The 25,305-nt window shown below is 31.4% G+C and overlaps 2 protein-coding genes across 9 annotated transcripts in view; one reads left to right on the top strand and one right to left on the bottom strand.

The window, feature by feature from the left end:
- LOC143068696 (ATP-binding cassette sub-family C member 4-like) overlaps window positions 1–10,352 on the bottom strand; it is a 135,362-nt gene extending 125,010 nt beyond the window's left edge. For all 8 annotated transcript variants that reach the window (XM_076242940.1, XM_076242942.1, XM_076242945.1 and 5 more), the window contains exon 1: window positions 10,152–10,352. In XM_076242940.1, coding sequence (XP_076099055.1) covers window positions 10,152–10,225 — 74 coding nt within the window. In that variant the 5' untranslated portion in view covers window positions 10,226–10,352. The remainder of the gene's footprint in view (window positions 1–10,151) is intronic.
- A 142-nt stretch (window positions 10,353–10,494) lies between these two features.
- On the top strand, window positions 10,495–24,826 carry LOC143068700 (protein MIS12 homolog). The gene is made up of 8 exons (XM_076242955.1): window positions 10,495–10,594; window positions 12,671–13,066; window positions 13,664–13,822; window positions 14,306–14,373; window positions 18,624–18,722; window positions 21,827–21,970; window positions 22,522–22,642; window positions 24,482–24,826. The coding sequence occupies exons 2-8, from the start codon at window positions 12,682–12,684 to the stop codon at window positions 24,577–24,579; spliced, it is 1,074 nt and encodes a 357-aa protein (XP_076099070.1). The 5' UTR covers window positions 10,495–10,594; window positions 12,671–12,681; the 3' UTR covers window positions 24,580–24,826.
- The last annotated feature ends 479 nt before the right edge of the window (window positions 24,827–25,305 follow it).

The raw sequence follows: 25,305 nt of genomic DNA, 5'->3' as shown, positions 1-25,305 counted from the left end.
TTGATTATTTTTTAAGAGACAGTTTAAACACCAGTAAATTACAGTATTACTTCACACATTAGATAGCTAATTAATGGTGAAAATAATCGAACTAATAGATTGGCAACACTGTAGAAACATGATCCAAAATCATCTGATAACCTAGTTTTTTATCAACAGCTTTTTCTTTTTTTTAGCTAAAGGTGAAAATGTAGACCACCAGCAGTGAATTAGATTTGGAATTAGCAAATTCTGACCAATCATGTAAATGTATTATCCTCATATACTTTAGAATGGAGTTCACCAATTGAGATTACATTAACCTTAGTGTAAAACATTTGTAGCAGGGCTATTACACCTTGTCCTATGTAGGTCAACGCTCTGACTGTAAGGATGTGAATCTTAAAGGTCCAATGTTGCACCAAAAGTAATTGAATTGGCAATTTTGGCTTATCTTTAGAGCAAATGCCTCATTTAACTGTACATTTTAAAGATATTTTATTCTTTTATAAAGTTAAGGATTTTAGTGAGAGGGTTAAATTTTGGGACTTGACATATGTGTCCATCTCACTTTAGACTCACTTCGTTTTTTAATGTAGGTTTTGGTAGTTTGTGTTGTCCTATACAGACATAGAATGAGGTAGAATTTAAATTCTAGATGTTGAAGCTAATTATCAAAACCCATCCAATGATGATGGAGGTGTTTAATGACCTTGGCTGGCCTAGCCAATGCAAAATTTCCCAGGCTGAAAACTTTTTTTACAATACAAACAAACAGGGCAAATTAAATGGTTCAACTGGCTGACTGTACAATTTGACTACAATATTGTTTTCCTGCATGGAAAGTGGGTAGAGTAGGACAACGAGAATGGTCAAACAATTAAGAACACTTAATGAAAATTAGGGCATAACATGAATGAGGGTCGTAAATTAACCTGCACTTGCATCATGTCATCAAAGTTAAAGATCCCTCATAAACAATTCTGCTTAGAGTATAAGTATTGATTACATGCACACAGCATAACACAACTGAAAATATAAATAATTGAAACTTCATACTTGTTGATTGTTTTTTTTTAAATTTCTCTTTGAGTAGTGCACTGATACTAGGAATTTCTTGAGAAAAAAATATGTTTACTGAATTTGAAAAATTTGTAAAAAGGTTGATTGAAACCCTGTGTCTTGCCTTCAATTGTTGCTGCCAGTGTTAAATTGTAATGTTGTTTGCAAAAAATTAACTCTATTCATATCAGCAAAAAAAATAGAAAAAAATTTGAACTCAAGTCTTTTATTTCTTCAGATTCTATTTCTATCCCTAGTTTCAAAACATTCTATGAAGGTTTAACAAAGTTATTGATATCTAAAAATATATTCCAAGGCTGTATGTAAATTTGTTTCCTGCAAATAAAAATTTGTACCATAACTGAGAGCTGATCAAGATGAAAGATACCAAAAGACATTCAAAATCATAGGTGGAATATAAACTGACAAAGCCTTGGCATAAAAAAGGACAAATCAAAAAATTAAAGACAAATAACTAATATTAAACAGTATATATAACACAACATATGGAAAACTAAAAACTGAGCAAGATGAACCCCAACAAAATCATGGTTAAATCTCTTGTCTAATGCTCATAACTTAGTTTAATAAATTCCAGGTTTAACAAAGTAAGTTATTGTGATCTGATTTTTTTTTAACCTGACAGTCTCATAAAAAAAAGTCTATTTACTGTCAAAGTTAGTAATGCCTTTAAAAAACTTTTTTAACCACAGACTCTTGAGCCTAAACATGTTGCAAGGCTGATGACAGAATTGAGGTTCACTATATCTCCACTCTGCAACAGACTTTAATAAACAAATTTGACAACCTCATTCCACTTTTATAGGCCATAAAATTCTTAATTGTAAAGTTAATACATCTACAATACAAGTAAATAGTAAACAATTAGGCTAGCCGCTCTTACTCATTACTGATTTATGATTTATATCAGACATTACTGAGTGTGTCATGAATTAAAGTTTATTTCACCCAGAAAAGTCTTGATGATTAAAATTAATCTACAAAATACTTGAATAAAAGCCAAAGCGGAATCTTCCACAATGGACATTACACAATAAAGTCAGTCAAAACACAGCAGTATGGGACAAGAAGAAGATTCCTTTATCATTAAACGATATTTTTTAAAAGCATCACATTTTTAAAGAGCTATAAACATATATTTCAATTGCCAAGACCTGTCAAAAGAATTCACTTATGTTTTACTGGAAACTGTCAAACACCTGTCATACAGAAATAATTCACAATGTCAGAATCGGCAATCTGAGAGTTGTTGTTTCTGAAATTTTTTTTCTCTCTCTCAATTTTTATCAGACTTCAACATTCTCAACACTCTAAATTACTAATAAATTTGAATCTATTTGCACTGGCTTCTTGTTGATTCTTCTTATAAAAAAAGAAATACTGATTATGATTTTAAAATATTATGCAACCATGAGCTAGCATCATTGAAATGATGCATGTCTCATAAGAGGGTCAAGGTATCATGTCTTTATGCCAAATTATCTACTTGATCTATCTTGATTAAGTTTGAATGCATCCAATTCATTTCTTTGAAAGTTCACATGAGTACCAAAAAAACAACAAGTAAAATAATTTAATCACTTTCTTAACCTATATATCAATATGTCTACTATTAATTGTATTTTTTGAAAAAATATCTTTAGCAAGCAACTCATCCACATTTAAAAAGGATCTGACAAAAAAGGTGTCAGTAAGGTGACATGAAATTCATACACGTCCCTTTCCAAATAAAATTTCTGTATTTGTTTTTCTTCAATTTTAGATAAAGTTGAAAATATATTTATCCATAATTTGATTCTTTTGTACCTATAAAGTGTCTGAGTTACAGTCTAATAAACCTTTAAGTTCAAACGCTTTTCTGGGGTCAAATTTATGGATGTGTCTTTGTAAGGCCTTTTGGGCTAAAAAAAAAAAACAACTATTCAATTTTGGGACAGTTACATAGTGTTGTCAATTTATTTTTGATTTTCCCACTGGATTCAAAAATTCAGCCCTCTTTTACAAATATATATTCCTAGTGTAAATTATCTATAGGTGTCACACCACCAATCACTCCCTCAAATTTAGAACGTATGTGAAAGAAGGCCTACTCGGACAAAAAATAGTGCATTTGATGTCATTGTTTACTTAAACTAACCAGCAAATTGGCAGAAATGAAACTTTTGGTGAAAGAGAAATATATTAAGACCATTTGAGCTAAAATTTACTTGTTTATGAGTTTGCATTCAAAATTGAGGATTTTTTAATGCACTCCATAGTATACTAATTTAAGATGTCCAGAAAACCAGGGGTTATTTTTAGTGGTACCTCTATTCGGAAGACCTTTTCTTTTTTATTTGATTTTAAACATCTGTTGAAAATTGGCATTGTATATTTTGGACAACATTATTATAGAATACTGTAAGTTACTTCTTTATTAACATTATTTATATTTTTCACGTAAATGATATTTTAGTAAAGTTTCTATTTGTCTTGTAACGTTCTCCTCGTATCGCATGTATGTAACACAAGTACACGAGATGTACATGATAGTATTTTATTAAGCTAGAAGTATATGATTTTATAATCTACGGTTTATTTGCCACGGTAGAATTGTATTGTTAATTTGCGTACATTACTATTTGATTATTGTCAGGAATAGTCTATATTTTATAAAGGACGGCTTATTAAGTGAAAGACGGAAAAGTGTTTCCATTTATATAAAGTTATAAGTTTTGTAGTAAATAGTTTTTATCAAGTACAAATATGAATGAGTAAAGAATATTTGTTACATTGTATATTTTTATAATTAGAGTCCGAGTATTTATGTTCGTATTTTGGTTTCAGGACTCCATGTAATGTAATTATGTAGAACACATGATTGTGATGTTTATATGATGTGCCGTTAACCTTATCAGTACAACTCACTCCACAAGTGGTAAGAGTATAGTTATTTATAGTTAAGCTTTGTTTATATTGTATTGTAAACATGAGTTATCTCCCGTTAGTTTGGAGCTTTTAACGAATCGATAATATTGACATCATAAGTCTTTATGATTATTATATTTGCAACTTTATGATTGTTGTATGATATTATGTAGTTAATTATTATACGTATTATATATTTTAATGAAGTCATTATTAATAAATGTAGATGTAACATTTATTATATACCGTTTGTAAGGTAAACCAGTATTAAATACAAATACACAGATACACGTAAATTACGTATCACATTCCAATGTAGTGTATAGTCAAAGGTCAAGCATTTGTAAAAGTACACGTGACACCCGATGTGAATTTTATAGAATGTAAACATTGAACACTTTCTACTTGCAATACATTTTACTTGCTACTTAGTTAATAACAGTTAAATGTATTATTAATAATATTCCTGTACTATATAACCTGTGATATTCATAAAGTATATATATTTATGTTATATGAAATAGCTTGTTATTTATATATGTTGTATTGCTATTTCAGACTTGTTATTTATATACTGGTACAATAAAGCATCAGAACCTTAGATCTCATTGTTGGTGTTATTAACGCATAGAAAACCACCTACTACATGTAGGAAACTGATACATGTACGATTCAGGATATACCTGGTTTCTGTGATGTTAAACTTAAGGTAAAATATTTAGAAAGCTGTGAAAATTGTAAAATTTGGTTGAACAGATAGGGACTTTTAATTGGTGGTATGACACCTGAAGATATTCTCCTGACATGTATAACCGAGATATCATAGCTTTATAGTCTAAACATACATAATTAAGTTGCAGCTTCAATAATGACCAAAACATTTTATTTTCAAACTTTATGAGTACTTAGTACAAATAATTGTGTGTGCAAATGGCAAAATTAAAAAGCACCAAATCTACAAATCCATTTATATTTCCGTTTAATGATGTAAATTAATAATAAGATTATTGTGAAACAAACAACTACAATGTAGCATATATAACTCAAAATATATATCAAAGGTCAAGGATGGTAATTTACTAAATGTTACAACTGAAATTTGATTGTTACAATTGGCTATAAATTATAATATCTAAAATGGTCAGAATCACTAAAACCAACAAGAATGACCTTGACAACACAGATCTGGTCAATGTTACATTGATAGAATTATCTAATGTGTCTGGACACTCTAGATTGTGTAGAAACAAACAATGTTTTGACTGACTACCATCTATGGTCACTGGAATTTTAAGATTAGCAATCATTTGAAATTTTGTATTCAAGGCTGCCAACAAACAAATTACATGTATGACAGGCATTTTTGAATAAATAAAACAATAGGTAACTGGTATTAATCATTTAATAATAAGTCATGAAAGTAAAAAAAAAAATTTTTTTGATCTTTATACTCTACAAGGCCTAATTCTAAATAAAATATTCTTGATTTCTGTTCTCTTAATTAAGATTTTCTACCTTTGGTAGGTACAAATTATAATGTACATGTCATTACATTCTTAAATCTTAAAGGTTTAAAAGTCGATGAGTTATAATGATTGGTCACCTTACACAACCTAGACATTGATCTATGGCTCTTACCATATTTTTGTGTAATTTCTTTTAACTTTATGTTCTAGCCAAAGATACCATAATTCTTTTAATGCTGAATTCATTTTAAACATTTTATAGATCTGCTTATAATGACTTGCTTTCTTACTTTGGCAGTCTAAATGTTGATAGTTAATCATGTGCTTGCTTTTCTGTGGTGCATGCACTATGCAATCCTTAACCCTTTACCATACCATGTATTTTCAGCGGTTTGCTACATTGCACAGTCTATGTACCGATACTTTGTTTTAAAATAGCTGCATAGAAAACATGTTACAGAGTATGAGGAACACATAACTAAGCTACATAGTTCCACAATGGGGAAAAGGTGAATCTAAATAATGCAGCAGCAATAATTCATCCTTCACTTTTGTTCCACAATTAACATCACACATACATGTATAACATGTATAATTATGTCAAGTATCATGCATTGAACTTATAACACTGTATAATTATTTCATAATAAGTAAAAATAGTTTTTAGTGCTACATTTTCATTTAAACTAGAATACACCTAGTTTGTAATTGTGTGTTGAATTGGACATGCATTGATTTACATTTTTCATATGCTCTGTACATGTGCATCATGCACACTTTCCCCTGGAAATTATACAAGTGGTAATGAGCAGTTTATTTTATTTTTAATTGATGCATATAATCATGCAAGTTGTTGACAAACTGTGAACTTGAATATAAATCATTTTACTTCAATTAATCATTCATGTAATAGGATTTATGCATTATTTTGCTAATGGTGTTCATGGGCACAAATAAACTTGCAGAATTGTGCATGCCTGATTAGTTGCATACATTTGTATATATTTCTATTTGGGTATGCCGTTCTACAATTATTTGAATCCTTTTATCAGGATAAAATTAAGAACAATGTACATTTGTACTTCTAATAAATTTTTTGAAATAAAAAAAAAATACATGTAAACAATTTAAGCATTGTACTTTTAAAATCCTTAACATTATAAATGTTTGAAGTAAAAAAATAATCAAAAAGTGTATTCATTCATTATTAAACTATCACGACTCTTTTATCAAAAGTCAACATGAACAGCAGGTGTTCAAAATATTAAAAAAGTCTTGTCTTCACGAATAGTGAAAAAGTTAATATAAATTTTTTATAGTTCCTTTGACTTTTCGAGGCATTGTAGAATAATAACAAGAGGAGTATAAGTTTCTACTTTCATATCCATGAATAGTATAAAATCTGCTTGAAGAATTTAAGGCAAATTTTGAAAGTGCCATCCCTAAAAATTATGTTTTCATCTATCATTTAGTCTATGGTTTACCTGAATAAGATGTTTCTGATAATCATGATGATCTGATTGTGTGGTCTGTACAAAAAAAAGTTGTGTGAACATCTTCAAGGTTTGACTTTATGGTAAATTTGGTTCAGATTACAGGTAGACTTTCATAGGTAAAAAGTGCAAATGAATGGTCAATACTGTGCAATTGAAGAGTTCTTGATATTGCTGAATACTGTGCAATTGAAAATGTCTTGCTATTGCACAATACTTAATATAATAATATAGGGTTATTGCATGAATATTGGGGAATATTGTTCCGAGTAGAATGTTATATTGCAGGAGCTTGTGAGTGCAATATATGTTCTACGAGGGACAATATTCCCCAATATTCATGCAATAACCCTTTTATTGTATAGCAATATAATATTTAAAAGTAAAAATTGGTTTAAACTAAGATTTTGTCGTTAATGACGTCATGAATTTTGAAGATTTATTGCACTAGTGTACCCCGCCGCATTGTTGCGCATGTCCCAAGTCAGGAGCCTCTGGCCTTTGTTAGTCTTGTATTATTTTAATTTTAGTTTCTTGTGTACAATTTGGAAATAAGTATGGCGTTCATTATCACTGAACTAGTATATATTTGTTTAGGGGCCAGTTGAAGGACGCCTCCGGGTGCGGGAATTTCTCGCTACATTGAAAACCTGTTGGTGACCTTCTGCTGTTGTTTTTTTCTATGGTCGGGTTGTTGTCTCTTTGGCACATTCCCCATTTCCATTCTCAATTTTAATATTAGAATTTATTGCACGCTAACTTTTGGTTATTTTCTGTGGGAAATATTATATTGCTATACAATAATTTTGGATCCTGATTTGGACCAACTTGAAAACTTGGCCCATAATAAAAAATCAAAGTACTTGTTCAGATTCAGCATATCAAAGAAGCCCAAGAATTCAATTTTTGTTAAAATCAAACTTAGTTTAATTTTGGACCCTTTGGACTTTAATGAAGACCAATTTGAAAACGGGACCAAAAATTAAGAATCTACATACACAGTTAGATTTGGCATATCAAAGAACCCCAATTATTCAATTTTTGATGAAATCAAACAAAGTTTAATTTTGGACCCCGATTTGGACCAACTTGAAAACTGGGTCAATAATAAAAAATCTAAGTACATTTTTAGATTCAGCATATCAAAGAACCCCAAGGATTCTTCATTTTTTGTTAAAATCAAACTAAGTTTAATTGTGGACCCTTTGGACCTTAATGTAGATCTAGACCAATTTGAAAATGGGACCAAAAATTAAGAATCTACATACACAGTTAGATTTGGCATATCAAAGAACCCCAATTATTCAATTTTTGATGAAATCAAACAAAGTTTAGTTTTGGACCCTTTGGGCCCCTTATTCCTAAACTGATTGGACCAAAACTCCCAAAATCAATTCCAACCTTTCTTTTATGGTAATTAACCTTGTGTTTAAATTTCATAGATTTCTATTTACTTATACTAAAGTTATGGTGCGAAAACCAAGAAAAATGCTTATTTGGGCCCCTTTTTGGCCCCTAATTCCTAAACTGTTGGGATCTCAACTCCCAAAATCAATCCCATACTTCCTTTTGCGGTCGTATAAAAATGGCAAAATTTCCTTAAAATGACCAATTCAGGGGCAGCAACCCAACAACCAGTTGTCCTATTCATCTGAAAATTTCACGGCAGATAGATCTTGACCTGATAAACAATTTACAGTCAGATTTGCTCTAGATGCTTTGGTTTCAGAGTTATAAGCCAAAATCTACATTATACCCCTATGTTCTATTTTTAGCCATGGCGGCCATCTTGGTTGGTTGGCCGGGTCACCGGACACAGTTTTAAACTAGATACCCTAGTGATGATTGTGGCCAAGTTTGGTTAAATTTGGCCCAGTAGTTTCAGAGGAGAAGATTTTTGTATAAGTTAACGACGACGGACAACAAGTGACGTGAAAAGCTCACTTGGCCCTTAAGCTTTGGGCCAGGTGAGCTAAAAATGAATTTTTCACAATTTTTTGAAAAGTGCAAATTTAAAAAAGACTTATACATGTAGTTATACTAAGGGGAAAATCAATGGTGGTAATACACCTAAATTTCAACAATATAAATAATAATTCATTATTGACTTTTTGGATTATTAATTGAGTTGATCTACATGTATACATACATTTTGTACTACACAAATATTTATAAACATATCAAAGTGATAAAGTGTAAACAGCAACCTAGATTTTCATAAACTTTGATAATACATAGAAATTGTATCTGTAATTGAGATCTGTAATGTGATGCAACTCTTTGTAACTCAAAATAATTATTTTCGATCACATAATACCAATTCATGGGAACAATATCCATATCAGGATTTTCCCCTACATTTTCTGTACCTGTTTACCAAGATGATCATAACAACCTACATGCATATTATAGCCAAAGACAATAAGTCATGTCAGTGCAAAAAATCTATTTCTTTTCTTTATTTTAAAATTCAAAAGTGCATTTGTTTAGGTCAATAGAAGCACCTTAAAATTGGTAAGTCCTCTGAAAATCAGCATCTTTCTTGATGTTGATCATACATGTATGAGTGATTAAAATCTCATTTTAAAATTAAACAATCCAGTATTTAGAAAAGTTGCTAACCAAAATTTGTTGCCTTTTAGGCCTGTATGTTCATGATGTTATCATTTGCTCATTTAAATATTTTTCTCTTTAATCCAATAAAACTTTTTGACATAGTAAAATTATATCCCATTGGATATGATAAAAAATTTGGCAGATACATGTAATCCCAACCATGCCAGTTGTTCAAAGCAATTAAAAAAAAAAAAAAAGAAGATGTGGTATGATTGCCAATGAGACAACTTCCACAAGAGACCAAATGACACAGAAATTAACAACTATAGGTCACCACACGGCCTTCAACAATGAGAAAAGCACATACAGCATAGTCAGCTTTAAAAGGCCACAAAATGAAAAATGTTTTACAATTCAAACGAGAAAAAGTTCCTTTCATTTTGCTCATTTAAAAGGTAAAAAATGACCTTTTGTCATTGGATTAAAACTGATAAAATCAATCTGCTTCCTTTGTTTGCTGAAATCTATAATCAATATATAATTACTGTTGGCATCTTTGTATTTAGTCCTAAATTTTGACACTAAATTTATCTTTACATAATTATCGCATATGAAATCCAGCTATTAAAAGTGTTAGTACATAATCAATCATTACAAAAATGCTTACCAAAAGAACAATTTCGATATTGGATTGGTGGTGAGGGTCGGGTTTGGATTATAATGTTTCAATGTTTCATCCATGGTCACTTATTATTCCTGTTTAACCACAGTATGATCGTCTGTCAGCACATGTTCCACATCAATGATTGCATAACCAAACGAAACCGCAACACTTTCTAAGAGCGAAGGATTCTAGATAAAAGAAATCGCACAACTGACTATGATGAAAAGATAATATCATCAAAATTAGATTCCACAAAGAAAAAGATTTAGAATTTTGTGTACGTTCAATATTGTTAGATATTAAAATAAAGATAAGAAAACTAGTATTATATGATATGACAAGATAGTGTTGTATTCACAAAACTTTGTTTACATTTAGAGATTATGCAGATGAAGCGCCAAATTTTGAACTCTACTTTGAAAGGACAGAACAAACACTACAGTTTGGTAGGTCAAAATAAATAAAAGGTTTACTACTCATTTCCCAGAAGAAGTGAAATATATGAATGTATAAATGTCCCATTGTTATAAACATTTTTGGGAAACTTCGATGGAAATTGAAAACAAAAACTATTTCCATCGAAGTTTCCCAAAAATCAATAATCAGCTGATACATGTAGCCTATTCAACAGGCTATTGTAGGCAAGGTCCGGGATACGGTTTTCAGACGAATCTGTCATTTGACTTCCATCACCATGTGACAAAAATGAATACACTTTCATTTCTAACACATGTTGAGAAAAATTTTGTGGAAATTAAAATCTAATAAGTTGGTCACCCTCCCTCAGTCATACAGGAATCAAGATTACCTACTTACAGAACATAAATTGACGATCTTTTCCGGTGAATGACATTTTAAATCAAAAGGGCGTTAGTTATCTTGTTTGAATTGTTTTTTATTGTCATATATATATAAAAGGGCCTTTTATAGATGACTATGCAGTATGGGCTTTGCTCATTGTTGAAGGCCGTACGGTGACCTATAGTTGTTAATTTCTGTGTCAATTTGGTCTCTTGTGGACAGTTGTCTCATTGGCAATCATACCACATCATCTTTTTTATATGATTTCAGAAATGGCTTTTGCATAATGACAATGTATGCAACAATGAACTAATTAATTAATAAAGGTGTTGTATGACAAAATGATGTGGTTAAATGGCATCTGTCAGATGTCACATAAATGAAGTATTAACAATTTTATGTAGCATATTTTTGAAGCATACATTTTTGTACTTGCAGTTTTCGTCTCCTCTTCTTTTTTAACAATGGTCAGGAAAGGAAAAATGTTGTTATGACAAAAAATATTCTATTAAAGCAAGAAAAATCTCCAACTTGAAACGTTTATCCTAAAAATTTGATATATAGCCCAGGTAGAATGTCTAAAAGTGTTTGTTTTTGTCATGATTTGTTGCATGCTTTTACCTCAAATTTCAAAATGTAATATATAGGTTTCGTCAAAGGTTATCTATTTATGTCTTGAACACATCATCATTCAATATACTGTGTATTTGGCAAAACATTTAGCATTTGGAGTTCGGATTCCTGAACATGCTGAATGCTCTGCAACTTGTACTTTATTTAGCTTATAAGCTTTATTATTCATTCAAGCTTCACTGAATACTGAATAGTCTTTTATAGTAAAAAAGGCACATCTTGCATACAAAATTTTAATCATGGTACATGTATCTATGACGAGTTCTAAGTCTTTTTTTGTTTTCAGTTTAAATTGAAATGAATTTCATTGACATTAAAAACATTTGATCATCATTAATTAAATATAAGCAGCTAGTGCTAAGTTTATCTTATTAGTCAGATAGATTTTGATTGGTGACAATATATGGAATATTATATTTGGTCCAGGGGGAGGGGGGAGGGGACAGTAACAGTGGAGTAAATGCTAAGAACTTATTATTTGGCTCACATTTTAAAAGTAAGCGCCAAAATAACCCTATTTTAAAGCGATCAACTGTTCAATGAACTCTGAGAAATTGATTAGTGAATATTTCCTATTTATATTGATTATAAGATTATTTTCCAGCAGGGTAGGGACATTTTGATATCACCTGGATTTTTTTGGCCATGATCTTTTTTGTTTTCCAGAAAAAAAGGTGGTGCAGTGTTTTCCATAGAAAATTTTTGATGCATGGTGGGTCTAAGGTGAATTTGCAATGCAGAGCATGGCACCATTTTGAAGAATTATTTTCATTACGCTAGTGAAATGAATTGTGCATGTCAGTTTAAAAACCACACATAAATATGCAATACAGTTTATAGGAACAATACTTAACATTTTCTCCAAGGGCCAGCATGGGTCCCAAAAGTTCTTTCCAAGGACAATCAATGTTTGTTTAGCTTTTTGCTAGAAAATTTTCTAAAAGAAAGTTGACGAAAATCCATATTCAATTCTCTGACCAGTTAAAATCTTTTGGAGAGAAAGATAAGAAAAACATAATCATGATAATGAAAGCTACCATCATTACCATAATATATTAATACATAATGATGATTGATTTTTTTTAAAGATTTTGTCACTATGTCTGAGGAAAGAAACAGAAAGAGAAGTTTGTCATGCCAAGACGACAAAGAAACAAGAAAACGGAGAAGTATATGCGAAGAGAACCAAGAAGAGAGAATACCTGCAATAACAGTGACTTCTCCCTCATTTTTGGAAGATGCTCACGGAAATTCTAATATTGCTACAAAAGATGAATTATTAGTGAAAGAAACAATAGAAAAAATTAAAAATATTGATATGCATGAAAAATCTGACTGTGATAAATTCACTTTTAAATCACCTGAAAATGTTTCTAAGTCGTGTGACCGTGTAAGTGCTAGTATATCTACAAATCATCAGCAAAATACTCCAGATGAAAATCCTGGAACCAAATTTGTTTCAACAGAAGTCAACAAAATTAAAGGTAAAGATAATATAACAATTTGTTCCAACTTGAATTTGAAAGAAATGGTTTTTGTACACTTTTAGAAAATATCAGAGGCAGATTTAGGGGGGATTAGTTGATTATATAGGGAATCACTGAAGCATGACTGCAGCGGGGCCCCTCTTAGGCAGTCAGTGGGCCCCCACTTATGAAAATTTCTTGATCTGCCAATGAATATGTATACCATTTACTTACTTATCCTCATCATCCCCAGTGGGACATCAGGCCACAACAATGTATACCATAAAGAACCTCAAAATACAAGTCATTTGAATAAAAAATTAGAACAGGACAAAAAAAAGTATGTACAATTACAATTATACCTCTACATATATATTTCATACTTATACATTCATGTATTCATGTACAAGATTCTCATTGTACATTTTGTAAGTCATCCTCAAAGTGAGATGTGGATGATTTTTGAAAATCTAAGACTGGTACATACATTGTTGTACATGTACATGTACAGCTGTATTTCATCTAGTTAATTTAAAAAAAAATGTTTTACATACATCCACTCTAATTATAAGAATAGTTTATTTGAATGGTTCTTTACAATATTTCATTTTTCAGCACATAAAACAATGGCATCTGTGAGTGACAGTGTGTTTTCTGAAGGATCTGTACTGAGAAGTGTGAGTGAATGTGATCGAGACGAATCTGATGAGGATCCCCTAGAAGAATATGAAACACAGTATTTTGGATTTACTCCAAAATCTTTCATGAATGGAGGTAAATGATATAAATTAATCCTATGTTTGATTTTGAAGCACTGAAAGATAAAGATACATGTAGAGATATAAAACTAAAAGAACGTTTTAAATGAAGGAGATCGATTATACAAAAAAAAAGAAACATACTAAATTTGAAGAAAGACAGAAAAATACCTTGGCCAAAAGAAAAAGTCAACAATCAACTTTACAATACACAGAAAACTAAAGATTGGACAAAATAAGCCTCACCCCCAAAAATGGTGAACTCAGGTTCTCTGGAGGAATCAGCAGTTCACTAGTACCGGTAAAAGCTGTCTTGACCTAACAAAATAAACTGAATCGTTGGCATTGTTTACCTTGGTTTTAAAAATGATTTTATGATGCCAGTAAGAAAAATATCTTTGAACTTTTAACTCTGTTTAATGTTTAAGTGTTTTAAATATATACTGATTTGATTATTATAATGTGATTGTATATATATATATTACTTTGAAAATTACAGTGTATAATGCATTAGCAGAGTACATCAGAGAAAGTCTGGCTGCCCTAGCAGAATATATAAAATCTCAGGTAATACGAAATATTTTATCAGACAACTTTTTTGTGGAAGAAATCTATTTAAAGTCATGAAAAGAGTTACTGGTGAAAAATAATGTTTATCCAATTCTTTAACCAATGCATGTATATACATGTAGAGTAAACTTAGTCTTCTGTGCAAGAATTTATCATATTTTACGCAAGCATATCATATAATCATAATTTTTTTTTTCTCTGTCTGTTATGATGTGAAAATATGGCAGCTCATTACTTGTCGTGTTTTGAAGCCGAAGTTTACCGCTTGTCACATTACAGTAAACAATCAACAAAGAAGCATGGATATTGAGAATGTGTTTAACATATACAATCTGATAAAAGATTATTTCTGTGACAGATCCATGCGTATTGCGATCTAAGGATTTTTACGAGAAGGATCACCCCACGGTCACTTTGCATACAGAAAATATGTCGGCAATTTGCTTCCTGGAAGCAAACAATTAAAAAATAAGTAAACTTCTTCTTAATGTTGACAAATTAAAGAGTTTTCTCCAGATTTAAGTATATGTAAATAAGTTTTACAATGAGAACTATATCCATTTTGTTATAAAAAAAACACATGCATCCTTTTTAGTGAGCTTTTCTCATCACTTTGCGTCCGGCGTCGTTAACTTTTACAAAAATCTTCTCCTCTGAAACTACTGAGCTAATTTAAACCAAACTTGGCCACAATCATCATTGGGGTATCTAGTTTAAAAAATGTGTCCAGTGACCCCGCCAACCAACCAAGATGGCCGCAATGGCTAAAAATAGAACATAGGGGTAAAATGTAGATTTTGGCTTATATCTCTGAAACCAAACCATTTAGAGCAAATCTGACAGGATGAAATTGTTTATCAGTCAAGATCTATCTGCTCTGAAATTTTCAGATGAATCAGAGAACCCGTTGTTGGGTTGCTACCCCTAAATTGCTAATTTTAAGGAAATTTTGCTGTTTTTGGTTATTATCTTGAATATTATTATAGATAGAGGTAAACTATGAACAGCAATAATGTTCAGCAAAGTAAGATTTACAAATAAGTCAAGATGATCAAAATGGTCAATTGACCCCTTCAGGAGTTATTGCCCTTTGTAGTCAATTTTTAACAAATTTTTGTAATCTTACAAAAATCTTCTCCTCTGAAACTACTAAGGAAAATTTAACCAAATTTGTCCACAATCATCATTAGTCAAATAAGTCAACATGATCAAAATGGTCAATTGACCCCTTCAGGAGTTATTGCCCTTTATAGTCAATTTTTAACAAATTTTTGTAATCTTACAAAAATCTTCTCCTCTGAAACTACTAAGGAAAATTTAACCAAATTTGTCCACAATCATCATTAGTCAAATAAGTCAACATGATCAAAATGGTCAATTGACCCCTTCAGGAGTTATTGCCCTTTATAGTCAATTTTTAACAAATTTTTGTAATCTTACAAAAATCTTCTCCTCTGAAACTACTAAGGAAAATTAACCAAATTTGTCCACAATCATCATTAGTCAAATAAGTCAACATGATCAAAATGGTCAATTGACCCCTTCAGGAGTTATTGCCCTTTATAGTCAATTTTTAACAAATTTTTGTAATCTTACAAAAATCTTCTCCTCTGAAACTACTAAGGAAAATTTAACCAAATTTGTCCACATTCATCATAAGTCAAATAAGTCAACATGATCAAAATGGTCAATTGACCCCTTCAGAAGTTATTGCCCTTTATAGTCAATTTTTAACAAATTTTTGTAATCTTTTACAAAAATCTTCTCCTGAAACTACTCTAAAAGACAAAATGTAACCAAACTTGTTCACAATCATCATAAGAGTATCTAGTTTAAAAAATGTGTCTGATGACCCTGCCCACGAACCAAGATGGCAGACATGGCTAAAAATAGTACATAAGGTAAAATGCAGTTTTTGGTTTATATCTCTGAAACTGAAGCATTTAGAGCAAATCTGACTGGTGGCAAAAATGTTTATCAGATTTAGATATATCTGCCCTGAAATTTTCAGACAAATCCGACAACCAGTTTTTGGGTTGCTGCTCCTGAGTTAGTTATTTTATGGAAATTTTGCAGTTTTTTGCTATTATTGTCGAGCCTTCGACTTTAGTCGAAAAAGCGAGACTAAGCGATCCTACATTCCGTCGTCGTCGGCAGCAGCGTCCACAAATATTCACTCTGTGGTTAAAGTTTTTAAAATTTTAATAACTTTCTTAAACTATACTGAATTTCTACCAAACTTGGGCAGAAGCTTGTTTATGATCATAAGATAGTATCAAGAAGAAAATTTTGTAAAAATAAATTTCCACTTTTCCGTATTTTACTTATAAATGGACTTAGTTTTTCTGCGAGGAAAAATTACATTCACTCTGTGGTTAAAGTTTTTAAAATTTTAATAACTTTCATAAACTATCCTTGATTTGTACCAAACTTGGACAGAAGCTTGTTTATGATCATGCATCATAAGATAGTTTCAAGACGAAAATTTTGTAAAAATAAATTTCCACTTTTTCGTATTTTACCTATAAATGGACTTAGTTTTTTTGCCAGAAACAAAACATTCACTCTGTGGTTTAAGTTTTCAAAATTTTTATAATGTTCTTAAACTATCCTGGATTTCTAACAAACTTTGACAAAAGCTTGTTTCTGATCATAAGATATTATTCAGAAGTAAATTTTGTAAAAAAAAAATTCACTTTTTCCGTATTTTACTTATAAATGGACTTAGTTTTTCTTCCAGTTAACATTACATACAGTCTGCAGTTAAAGTTTATAAAACATTTTTTAGATTCATAAACTATCCTGGATTTTTTTACCAAACTTGGAAGCTTCTTTCAATCAAAAGACAGTATCGAGAGGGAAATTTTTATTGATTTTTATCCTCATTTTTGTTGAGTCTGCGATTTAAACAGCAAAAGTAGGCGAGACACTGGGTTCCTTGGAACCCTTACGAATTTTTATAGTTTCTAATGATATCTTACACTATAAATAATGATTCTAACCTTATTTTACATGATTTCCAAACCATCAGTAAATACAGGTGAGCGACACAGGCTCTTTAGAGCCTCTAGTTTTTTGTCGAGCCTTCGACTTTAGTCGAAAAAGCGAGACTAAGTGATCCTACATTCCGTCGTCGGCGGCGGCGTCCACAAATATTCACTCTGTGGTTAAAGTTTTTGAAATTTTAATAACTTTCTTAAACTATACTGAATTTCTACCAAACTTGGACAGAAGCTTGTTTATGATCGTAAGAAAGTATCCAGAAGTAAATTTTGTGAAAATAAAATTCCATTTTTTCCATATTTTACTTATAAATGGACTTAGTTTTTCTGCGAGGAAACATTACATTCACTCTGTGGTTAAAGTTTTTAAAATTTTAAAAACTTTCATAAACTATCCTTGATTTGTACCAAACTTGGACAGAAGCTTGTTTATGATCATAAGATAGTATCAAGAAGAAAATTTTGTAAAAATAAATTTCCACTTTTCCGTATTTTACTTATAAATGGACTTAGTTTTTTTGCCAGAAACAAAACATTCACTCTGTGGTTTAAGTTTTTAAAATTTTTATAATGTTCTTAAACTATCCTGGATTTCTACCAAACTTAGACAAAAGCTTGTTTCTGATCATAAGATATTATTCAGAAGTACATTTTGTAAAAAAAAAAAATCACTTTTTCCGTATTTTACTTATAAATGGACTTAGTTTTTCTTCCAGTTAACATTACATACAGTCTGCAGTTAAAGTTTATAAAACATTTATTAGATTCATAAACTATCCTGGATTTTTTACCAAACTTGGAAGCTTCTTTCAATCAAAAGACAGTATCAAGAGGGAAATTTTTATTGATGTTTTTCCTCATTTTTGTTGAGTCTGCGATTAACAGCAAAAGTAGGCGAGACACTGGGTTCCGTGGAACCCTTACGAATTTTTTAATTTGAGGTTTCATATGACTTTAAAAAACTATTGTTAAACAATGAAATGTTTCCAGTATAGTTTTATGGTCTGACACCACTAGATATCAAATTTGGGCGAACTTTTGTTTCTGATATTTACTGTTATTATTTTTGAACAGGGAATGTTAATGTTTAATCTGTGCATCTGTTCATGTATACACTATCAGACAGAGGAAACAATGTTTTATAGGAAATGATTACATTTATTTTGTCCAATGTTGTTCATAGGATAAAATGATGTTTGTTTGATGAAATTTGAACATGGCAGGTTACTCTTCATTCTTTTATAGTATCCAAATGGAATGACATCTTCCCAACTGCAAGAAGGAGAAGAAAACATGATGAAATACATCTTAAGAAAGCTAAATAGATCTTTCGATATTTTGGAGGTAAGATCATGTTACAATGTAGTTTTATCCAGAATGTTCAGGTTGGACCCCTTTTTTAACTCACATGGTCCAAAGGGAAAAATGAGCTTTTCCCATCACTTGACGTACGTAGTCCCTCGTCCATTGTCAGTTCCCTTTTTACAAAAATCTTCTCCTCTGAAACTACTAGGCCAAATTTAACCAAACTTGACCACAATCATCATAGGGGTATTTTGTTTAAAAAATGTGTCTGATGACCTGTCCAACCAACCAAGATGTCCACCATTGCTAAAAATAAAACACAGGTGTAAAATGTAGATTTTGGCTTATATCTCTGAAACCAAACCATTTAGAGCAAATCTGACATAGTAAAATTGTTTATTAGGTCAAGATCTATTTAGCCTTAAATTTTCAGACAAATCGGACAACCTGTTGGATTGCTGCCCCTGAATTGATAATTTTAAGGAAACATATTATTATAGATAGAGAAAAACTGTTAACAGCAATAATGTTCAGCAAAGTAAGATCAATAAATAAATCAAATGACCAAAAAAGGTCATTTGTTACAAACATCTTCTCTGAATCTACTGAGACAAAGACCACAATCATCATGAGGCTGTATTGAGTTTTAAAAATGTGTCCAATGACCCTGCCCGCCAACCAACATGGGGCCTAAAATAAAATTTCATTTGTTTGGCATTGCCGCCCGACCCACTGAAAAACTTGCCGCCCAAATAATTTTATTTGCGTTTCAGAAATTATTTTTTTTTGATTTAAAAAAAATCGAAATTGTGCCGGAATTTGATCGTATCCGCCGAGTTTGTTCCTGACTTTACTTATTTCAAATCACGATCTTAAAAGCGTTTGCCTTACACTGTATTGGGAGCAAACATTTAAATGACATGGAATAGAAAAAGTCTGCCAAAAGTAATGTCAAAGAGGCCGGCAGGGGAAAGCATCTCCCTATGCTGCAATGCATTGGTTAATGGAGATGGATTTTATAAAAAATCAAATTTTCAGCTATTCTTTGAAAGAAACGTTCTGAGAGACCTTGAAGAGGACTTAAATTCTATCTTTTGTAAAGCAGAAACAGATGATTTCTGCTTAACTTTGTCGCTTGAGATAGAAGTTTTTCTCCGGGACATCACAGAAAAAATATGCGTGGCTCTTACATTTGTTGAACTTATTAAATATTTGAAATTTATTATTGACAAATTTTCCCTTGAACCAGAGAACAAAGTATCTACTATAGTCAGAACCACAATGATGCATTCAAGATAATTATGGCTGTAAGCACCAAAGCTTAAAGACCAAAATGGTCCCAGATTTACAGGTTTATAGTAGTTTTGTACCAGTAGATGCTAGCCTGGTACAAAATATACATATTTTAAAGACTAGCATCTTCTGTCAATTGAAGTACTTCCCCCTTTTCTTGCCTTTCTTCTTAACATGAATAAGATAATTCTTAAAACATAAAAGATACTGACAGAAACATATTTATAAATGTATCTAGTGTACTAGTGATGAATAAAATCCCCTCCTTTTCCACAATTCTAAGGGCTCATTAATTTATCTGTATTCATGTAATGCATGTCCAGATTTCTGTTAATCAAACAGGCATTACAACCCATAATTTATTTATCTGCAAAAATTGTCTGTCCTGCAGCATATTTCCATTTTGAATTTATCATACGTTTTAAACTTAGCCCTGAAAACCCTTGCACTTGTATTATCACCATGTCTATTTGTGTCAACCTTCCAAATTTTTAATATTTTGCTATCCTAATTTGGTACAGGTCCTTTATCCTCAAAACTTATCAGGGGCAGTAGGCGTGTTTGTATGGTAGTTCGTCACATCTTGCATGTATGATTACTAGCCTCTAGGTATTGGTTTGAGCCCTAGTTGGGCAGTTGCAAAATTAAGGTTTGATTTTCATGTCATATGTGATAAGGTTAGTCAGTTTCCTCCCGCAGGTTGGCGTTTTCCTTCAAGTACTACGGTTTAGTACACCACTAAAACTGACTGCCATGAAATTATTCATATGGTGTAGAAAGTGATGTTTATAAAACCAAAGCAAACAATCAAAGTTTTAAATCTTTGTCCATTTGTACAAGGAGCCGTAGTGGTTGAGCCATTTAACTTATAGTAATTTTACCAAACTGTGACCACAACTTCAAGATGTGACATGTACATCAGGCCTCTGTTCAATGGGCAGTCCCACAATAAAACTTCAATTTTCACGTCATACATTTTATATGGTTAATTTGTCCGTTTCCTGCCTCAGTTCTGTGTTTTTTTTCTGTGTACTTTGGTTAACTCTGCCAATAAAACTTACTGTCTTACATGAAATTATCCATATGATGTAGAATGTGACATTGACTGTTGACCCCTTTCAAATAAACCACCAGCATGTACACACAACAATGCTGCAATGCTTTATACAACATTGATCTAGATACTTCATGATTTACATGTATAAAGCTTTTAAATGTAAAAAAAAAAAAAAATCCCTACCTACCTACCCACCTGCTGATAGTGTGGGTCGGCAATGCCAAACAAACAATTTTTTAAGGGTGGCCTGGCTGACATGGATATAAATAGAACATGAGGGTAGAATGCAGATTTTGGCTGATATCTCTGAAACTAAAGCAAAAGTATAATGGTTGCATTATTTCATGCATCAATTTTAATCAAAAATATCAGGTGAGTGACACAGGCTCCTTTGGGCCTCTAGATTTTATTCTGGTTTGAAACCCCCCTTTTTGAAAATGACTATATCTGCCCCTAGTTCCGTACTATGTTAATACTTATTCATATTTGACAATAGATGGAGACAAAAATATATTTTTTATAATGCTAAAAAAGGATTATGCATAATCACATAAGTCAGACACTTACATGTAGCAGCTTGGTCATGTTTCCTTTAGAATAAGTGTAACATGTTGAATTATATATGACACAATTTCCAAACATCTGATTGGCTCACAGATACATCATTCAAAATGATTACACCCTGTAATAGCAGATACATGTAATATCATGCACTGGTAACATTTGTAGAAAACTTTTACCTAAGTAGAAATTGATTTGAAATTATACTCAGATGTTGCAAATTATTTTTCAGCAATATTTAATGACAAATGTTTTTAAAATTCCTGACCATGTTGTATTACCAGAGGATCAAGCCCAAGCAGGCAACCAGTATACTGAAGAAGATGAGAAAAAGATTGATCTTGAAATTAAACAACTTGAGGACAAATTACTCACTGTATGTATCATCTGATAATGCAGAAAAAAATTTGAGTGCTTAGGGTTTCACAACTGACTCTTTTATAGATTCTTCACTTTATAATTTTGATAAGACAAGACAGTATTATATTCTCATTATTGACCAATAAATATACTGAATTTAACTATTTTAAAGCAAGATAAGGTTCCATATTTTTAAAAAATCTCAATAAATGTGTTAAGAATATTTAGATTAAAAAAAAAAAATTTTTGTGTCTGAAATTTGGATGCTGTCTCATTGAGACTTATAGCTTGCTCCATGTGAACCAAGGTTCTGTGTTAAAGGCTGTACTTTGACCAATAATGGTTTTCTTTTACAATTGTGACTTCGATGGACAGTTGTCTCATTAGCACTCATACCAAATTTTCTTATATCTAATTGCCCAAAATCTCCCAATATTCATACGCCGAAAGTGTAAGATACATGTATATGATAAAAATGCTATTGATTCCTCTGTATGCCACTTTTGTATGATTTACACAGGATATGAATGAACTATATATTGAAAATTGATTCCAATATAATTTCAGATAAGATATGCAAATGGTATACTTCGACAAGACCTGTCAGAGATGGATCAAGTACAGTCTATCTTTGATAAATCATTCAAACAACTAGAAACGATAGAAGATATGACAAGCCAATGTGGAAGTAAGTTTTATTATGGAGTACTGTGGATTCTTTTATTTTCGTGGGTATTAATTTTTCATGGAATGCTGATAAATTGCATTTTTGTGGATATTTGATTTTGTGGTTTTGTCAATCTCTGTATACAGAGCCTATAGGAAATATGTTATTCGTTGAACATTTGAATTTGTGGTTCACCTCTACCCACAAAATCAGGGAAATTGGTATCCAACGAAAAATAACGAATTTACAGTATATGAATTGTTTTATATTTGTAATATCGGGGCGTTTTTATGGGGTTTGAATTTTGATCATTGTTGAATACCTTACAGTGACCAATAATTGGGGGGGATTCAGTCTCTTGTAAAGAGTTGTCTCATTGACAATCACACAGCATCTTCGGTTTTTTATGCCCCACCTACGATAGTAGAGGGGCATTATGTTTTCTGGTCTGTGCGTCCGTCCGTCCGTCTGTTCGTTCGTCCGTCCGTTCGTCCGTCCGCCTGTCCCGCTTCAGGTTAAAGTTTTTGGTCGAGGTAGTTTTTGATGAAGTTGAAGTCCAATCGACTTCAAACTTGGTACACATGTTCCCTATGATATGATCTTTCTAATTTTAATGCCAAATTAGAGATTTTACCCCAATTTCACGGTCCACTGAACATAGAAAATGATAGTGCGAGTGGGGCATTCGTGTACTGAGGACACATTCTTGTTTATTTATTAATTTGGTTGTTGTGCAGACTCCATAACAGCCATTAGTATTACAAATACAATTTATTTATAAGTGGTTGGGCCTCTTTTTAGGGAGATAAAGTCAGTAATGGGTTTGTTAAAGTCAATTTCATTCATACCTGTAAGCATTCATGAAATATCTGGGGTTCTTAGAAGATTTAAAAAAATATGAAAATGATGCCACAAATGTACAAGTGATTTCAAGGAGTTATTTACCCTTAGGTTATGAGAAATCATTGAGTAAAATAGGCACAGCCATTGAAACAAAAATAACATGCTATTTCAAATTAGGTGTACGACTTATCCTGACTGGTGGTTGTTTGGATCATATATGGACTCTTCCATATACCAAAAGCTGAAATAATACATTTATTTTAAACTGCAGAATTGTTCAGTAAAGGAAGAAAAAACACCAAAAAATGCATAAAAAAAAGAAACAGGGATATTGAAATGTTATAATGTAATGATTTGGTTTTTTTATTTATGGAAAAGCTCTGTTAAGAAAATAAACTTTCTTCAGTTGGTATTATTGTAGCATCTGGGAAAAACAATTGAAATTGCAACCTTAATCTGGGAAAAACAATTGAAATTGTAACCTTATCGAAATCCTTTGCACTGATCTACTACTGATTGTTAAGGCCATAAAAAAGAATAGATTTGTTTGCCCAAACGCTACCTACCCAGAAAAAAGCTGCCTACTCAAATTATTTTATTGTCCTGATTTGAAGAAGTTTTTTTTTAATCAGATAGGCATGAAGACTAATAAACACCCTATACTTCAATTTCTCTTTTTGAAAAAAAAAAGAAAATGCCTACCTACCTACCCACTGTCTCAACCTTTGGGTAGGGTTTGGGCAAACCAAAATATTTTTAATTGTGGCCTAGCCTATTTTCATGAGCTAGACCTATACTTTCACAACTCCATTGTCATTTTCTTATTAAACTAAGTAGACCATGTTTATTTTCATGGTAGACAATTTCATCTAAGGGAGATAATCATTAGGAATAAGGAAAATATGTTTTGGAAAATATGGTGAAGTTATATAAATTTAAACTCTTGTAAAGAATTAAATTTGTTTATTTAAAGGATAAACATGTTGTTTATCTTTATGAATTATTTTTGAATTTCAGTTTCAGATATTAAAGATGACACACTTAAAGCCATTAGCCAAGTGAAGAAGATGATCAGTATAGTACAGACTTTAGAACTAGCAAAGACAGAAACATGATGTATTCATGACAATCCGTATAAAATACAACTGTATGAGTTTATTTTCATATATTTGCAATATTGAAAATATGTGTTCATAATGTGCAATGAAACTGTTATATTTGTAAAAATATATTTGATCATTTTCACAATGATGATGGAACAATTGACAGTGATTTCAGATTGGAAAGAGGCAATACTGGTATAACTAATATATATTTTGTTTACAGAACATATTATATAATAAAGAAATTAAAGTCTTTCTACTGATATGTATGTATTTGAAATACACATTTTATTCTTATCTTAAATTAGTATTAAAAGCCATTCACTAGCTTAACCATTTAACCTTTTGAATTTTTCTCTAGCTTAACCATTCCACCTTTTGAATTTTCCTAAGAGGGGAGTCAAAGTTGTAATAGTTCCAGCATCTTCTTAGTTTTCTGGCTCAAATATTTCAGAATATGTGAATTATCTACATTATTGATGTTTAGTATACACTTCTAGTACATGTATTAACATCTGTGCTTCTCAGGTACATATATATTGTTTATCCCTGTTAAGTTTTGCATTAAGATTAAAAATGAAGCAACTGTAAATCATCAAAATCAGTGGCGGATCCAGCCATTTAAAAAAACGGGGGTTCCAACTATATGTTCCCATTCAAATGCATTGATCGACCAAAAAAAAGGGGGGTTCCGGAACCCCCCCCCCCCCTGGATCTGCCAATGAAAATGATCTGTTG

The sequence above is a fragment of the Mytilus galloprovincialis genome, chromosome 3 (assembly GCF_965363235.1).
Source record: "Mytilus galloprovincialis chromosome 3, xbMytGall1.hap1.1, whole genome shotgun sequence".
Taxonomy (NCBI): Eukaryota; Metazoa; Mollusca; class Bivalvia; order Mytilida; family Mytilidae; genus Mytilus; species Mytilus galloprovincialis.
The sequence above is the reverse complement of the archived record's forward strand: the minus strand, read 5'-3'. Positions and strand labels throughout refer to the sequence as shown.

Coding starts and splice junctions, on each gene's coding strand:
- LOC143068700 (XM_076242955.1), top strand. CDS start 12,682: ATGTCTGAGGAAAGAAACAGAAAGAGAAGTTTGTCATGCCAAGACGAC. Junction 18,723..21,826: donor GATCTTTCGATATTTTGGAG/GTAAGATCATGT, acceptor ATTATTTTTCAG/CAATATTTAATGACAAATGT. Junction 22,643..24,481: donor TATGACAAGCCAATGTGGAA/GTAAGTTTTATT, acceptor TTTGAATTTCAG/TTTCAGATATTAAAGATGAC.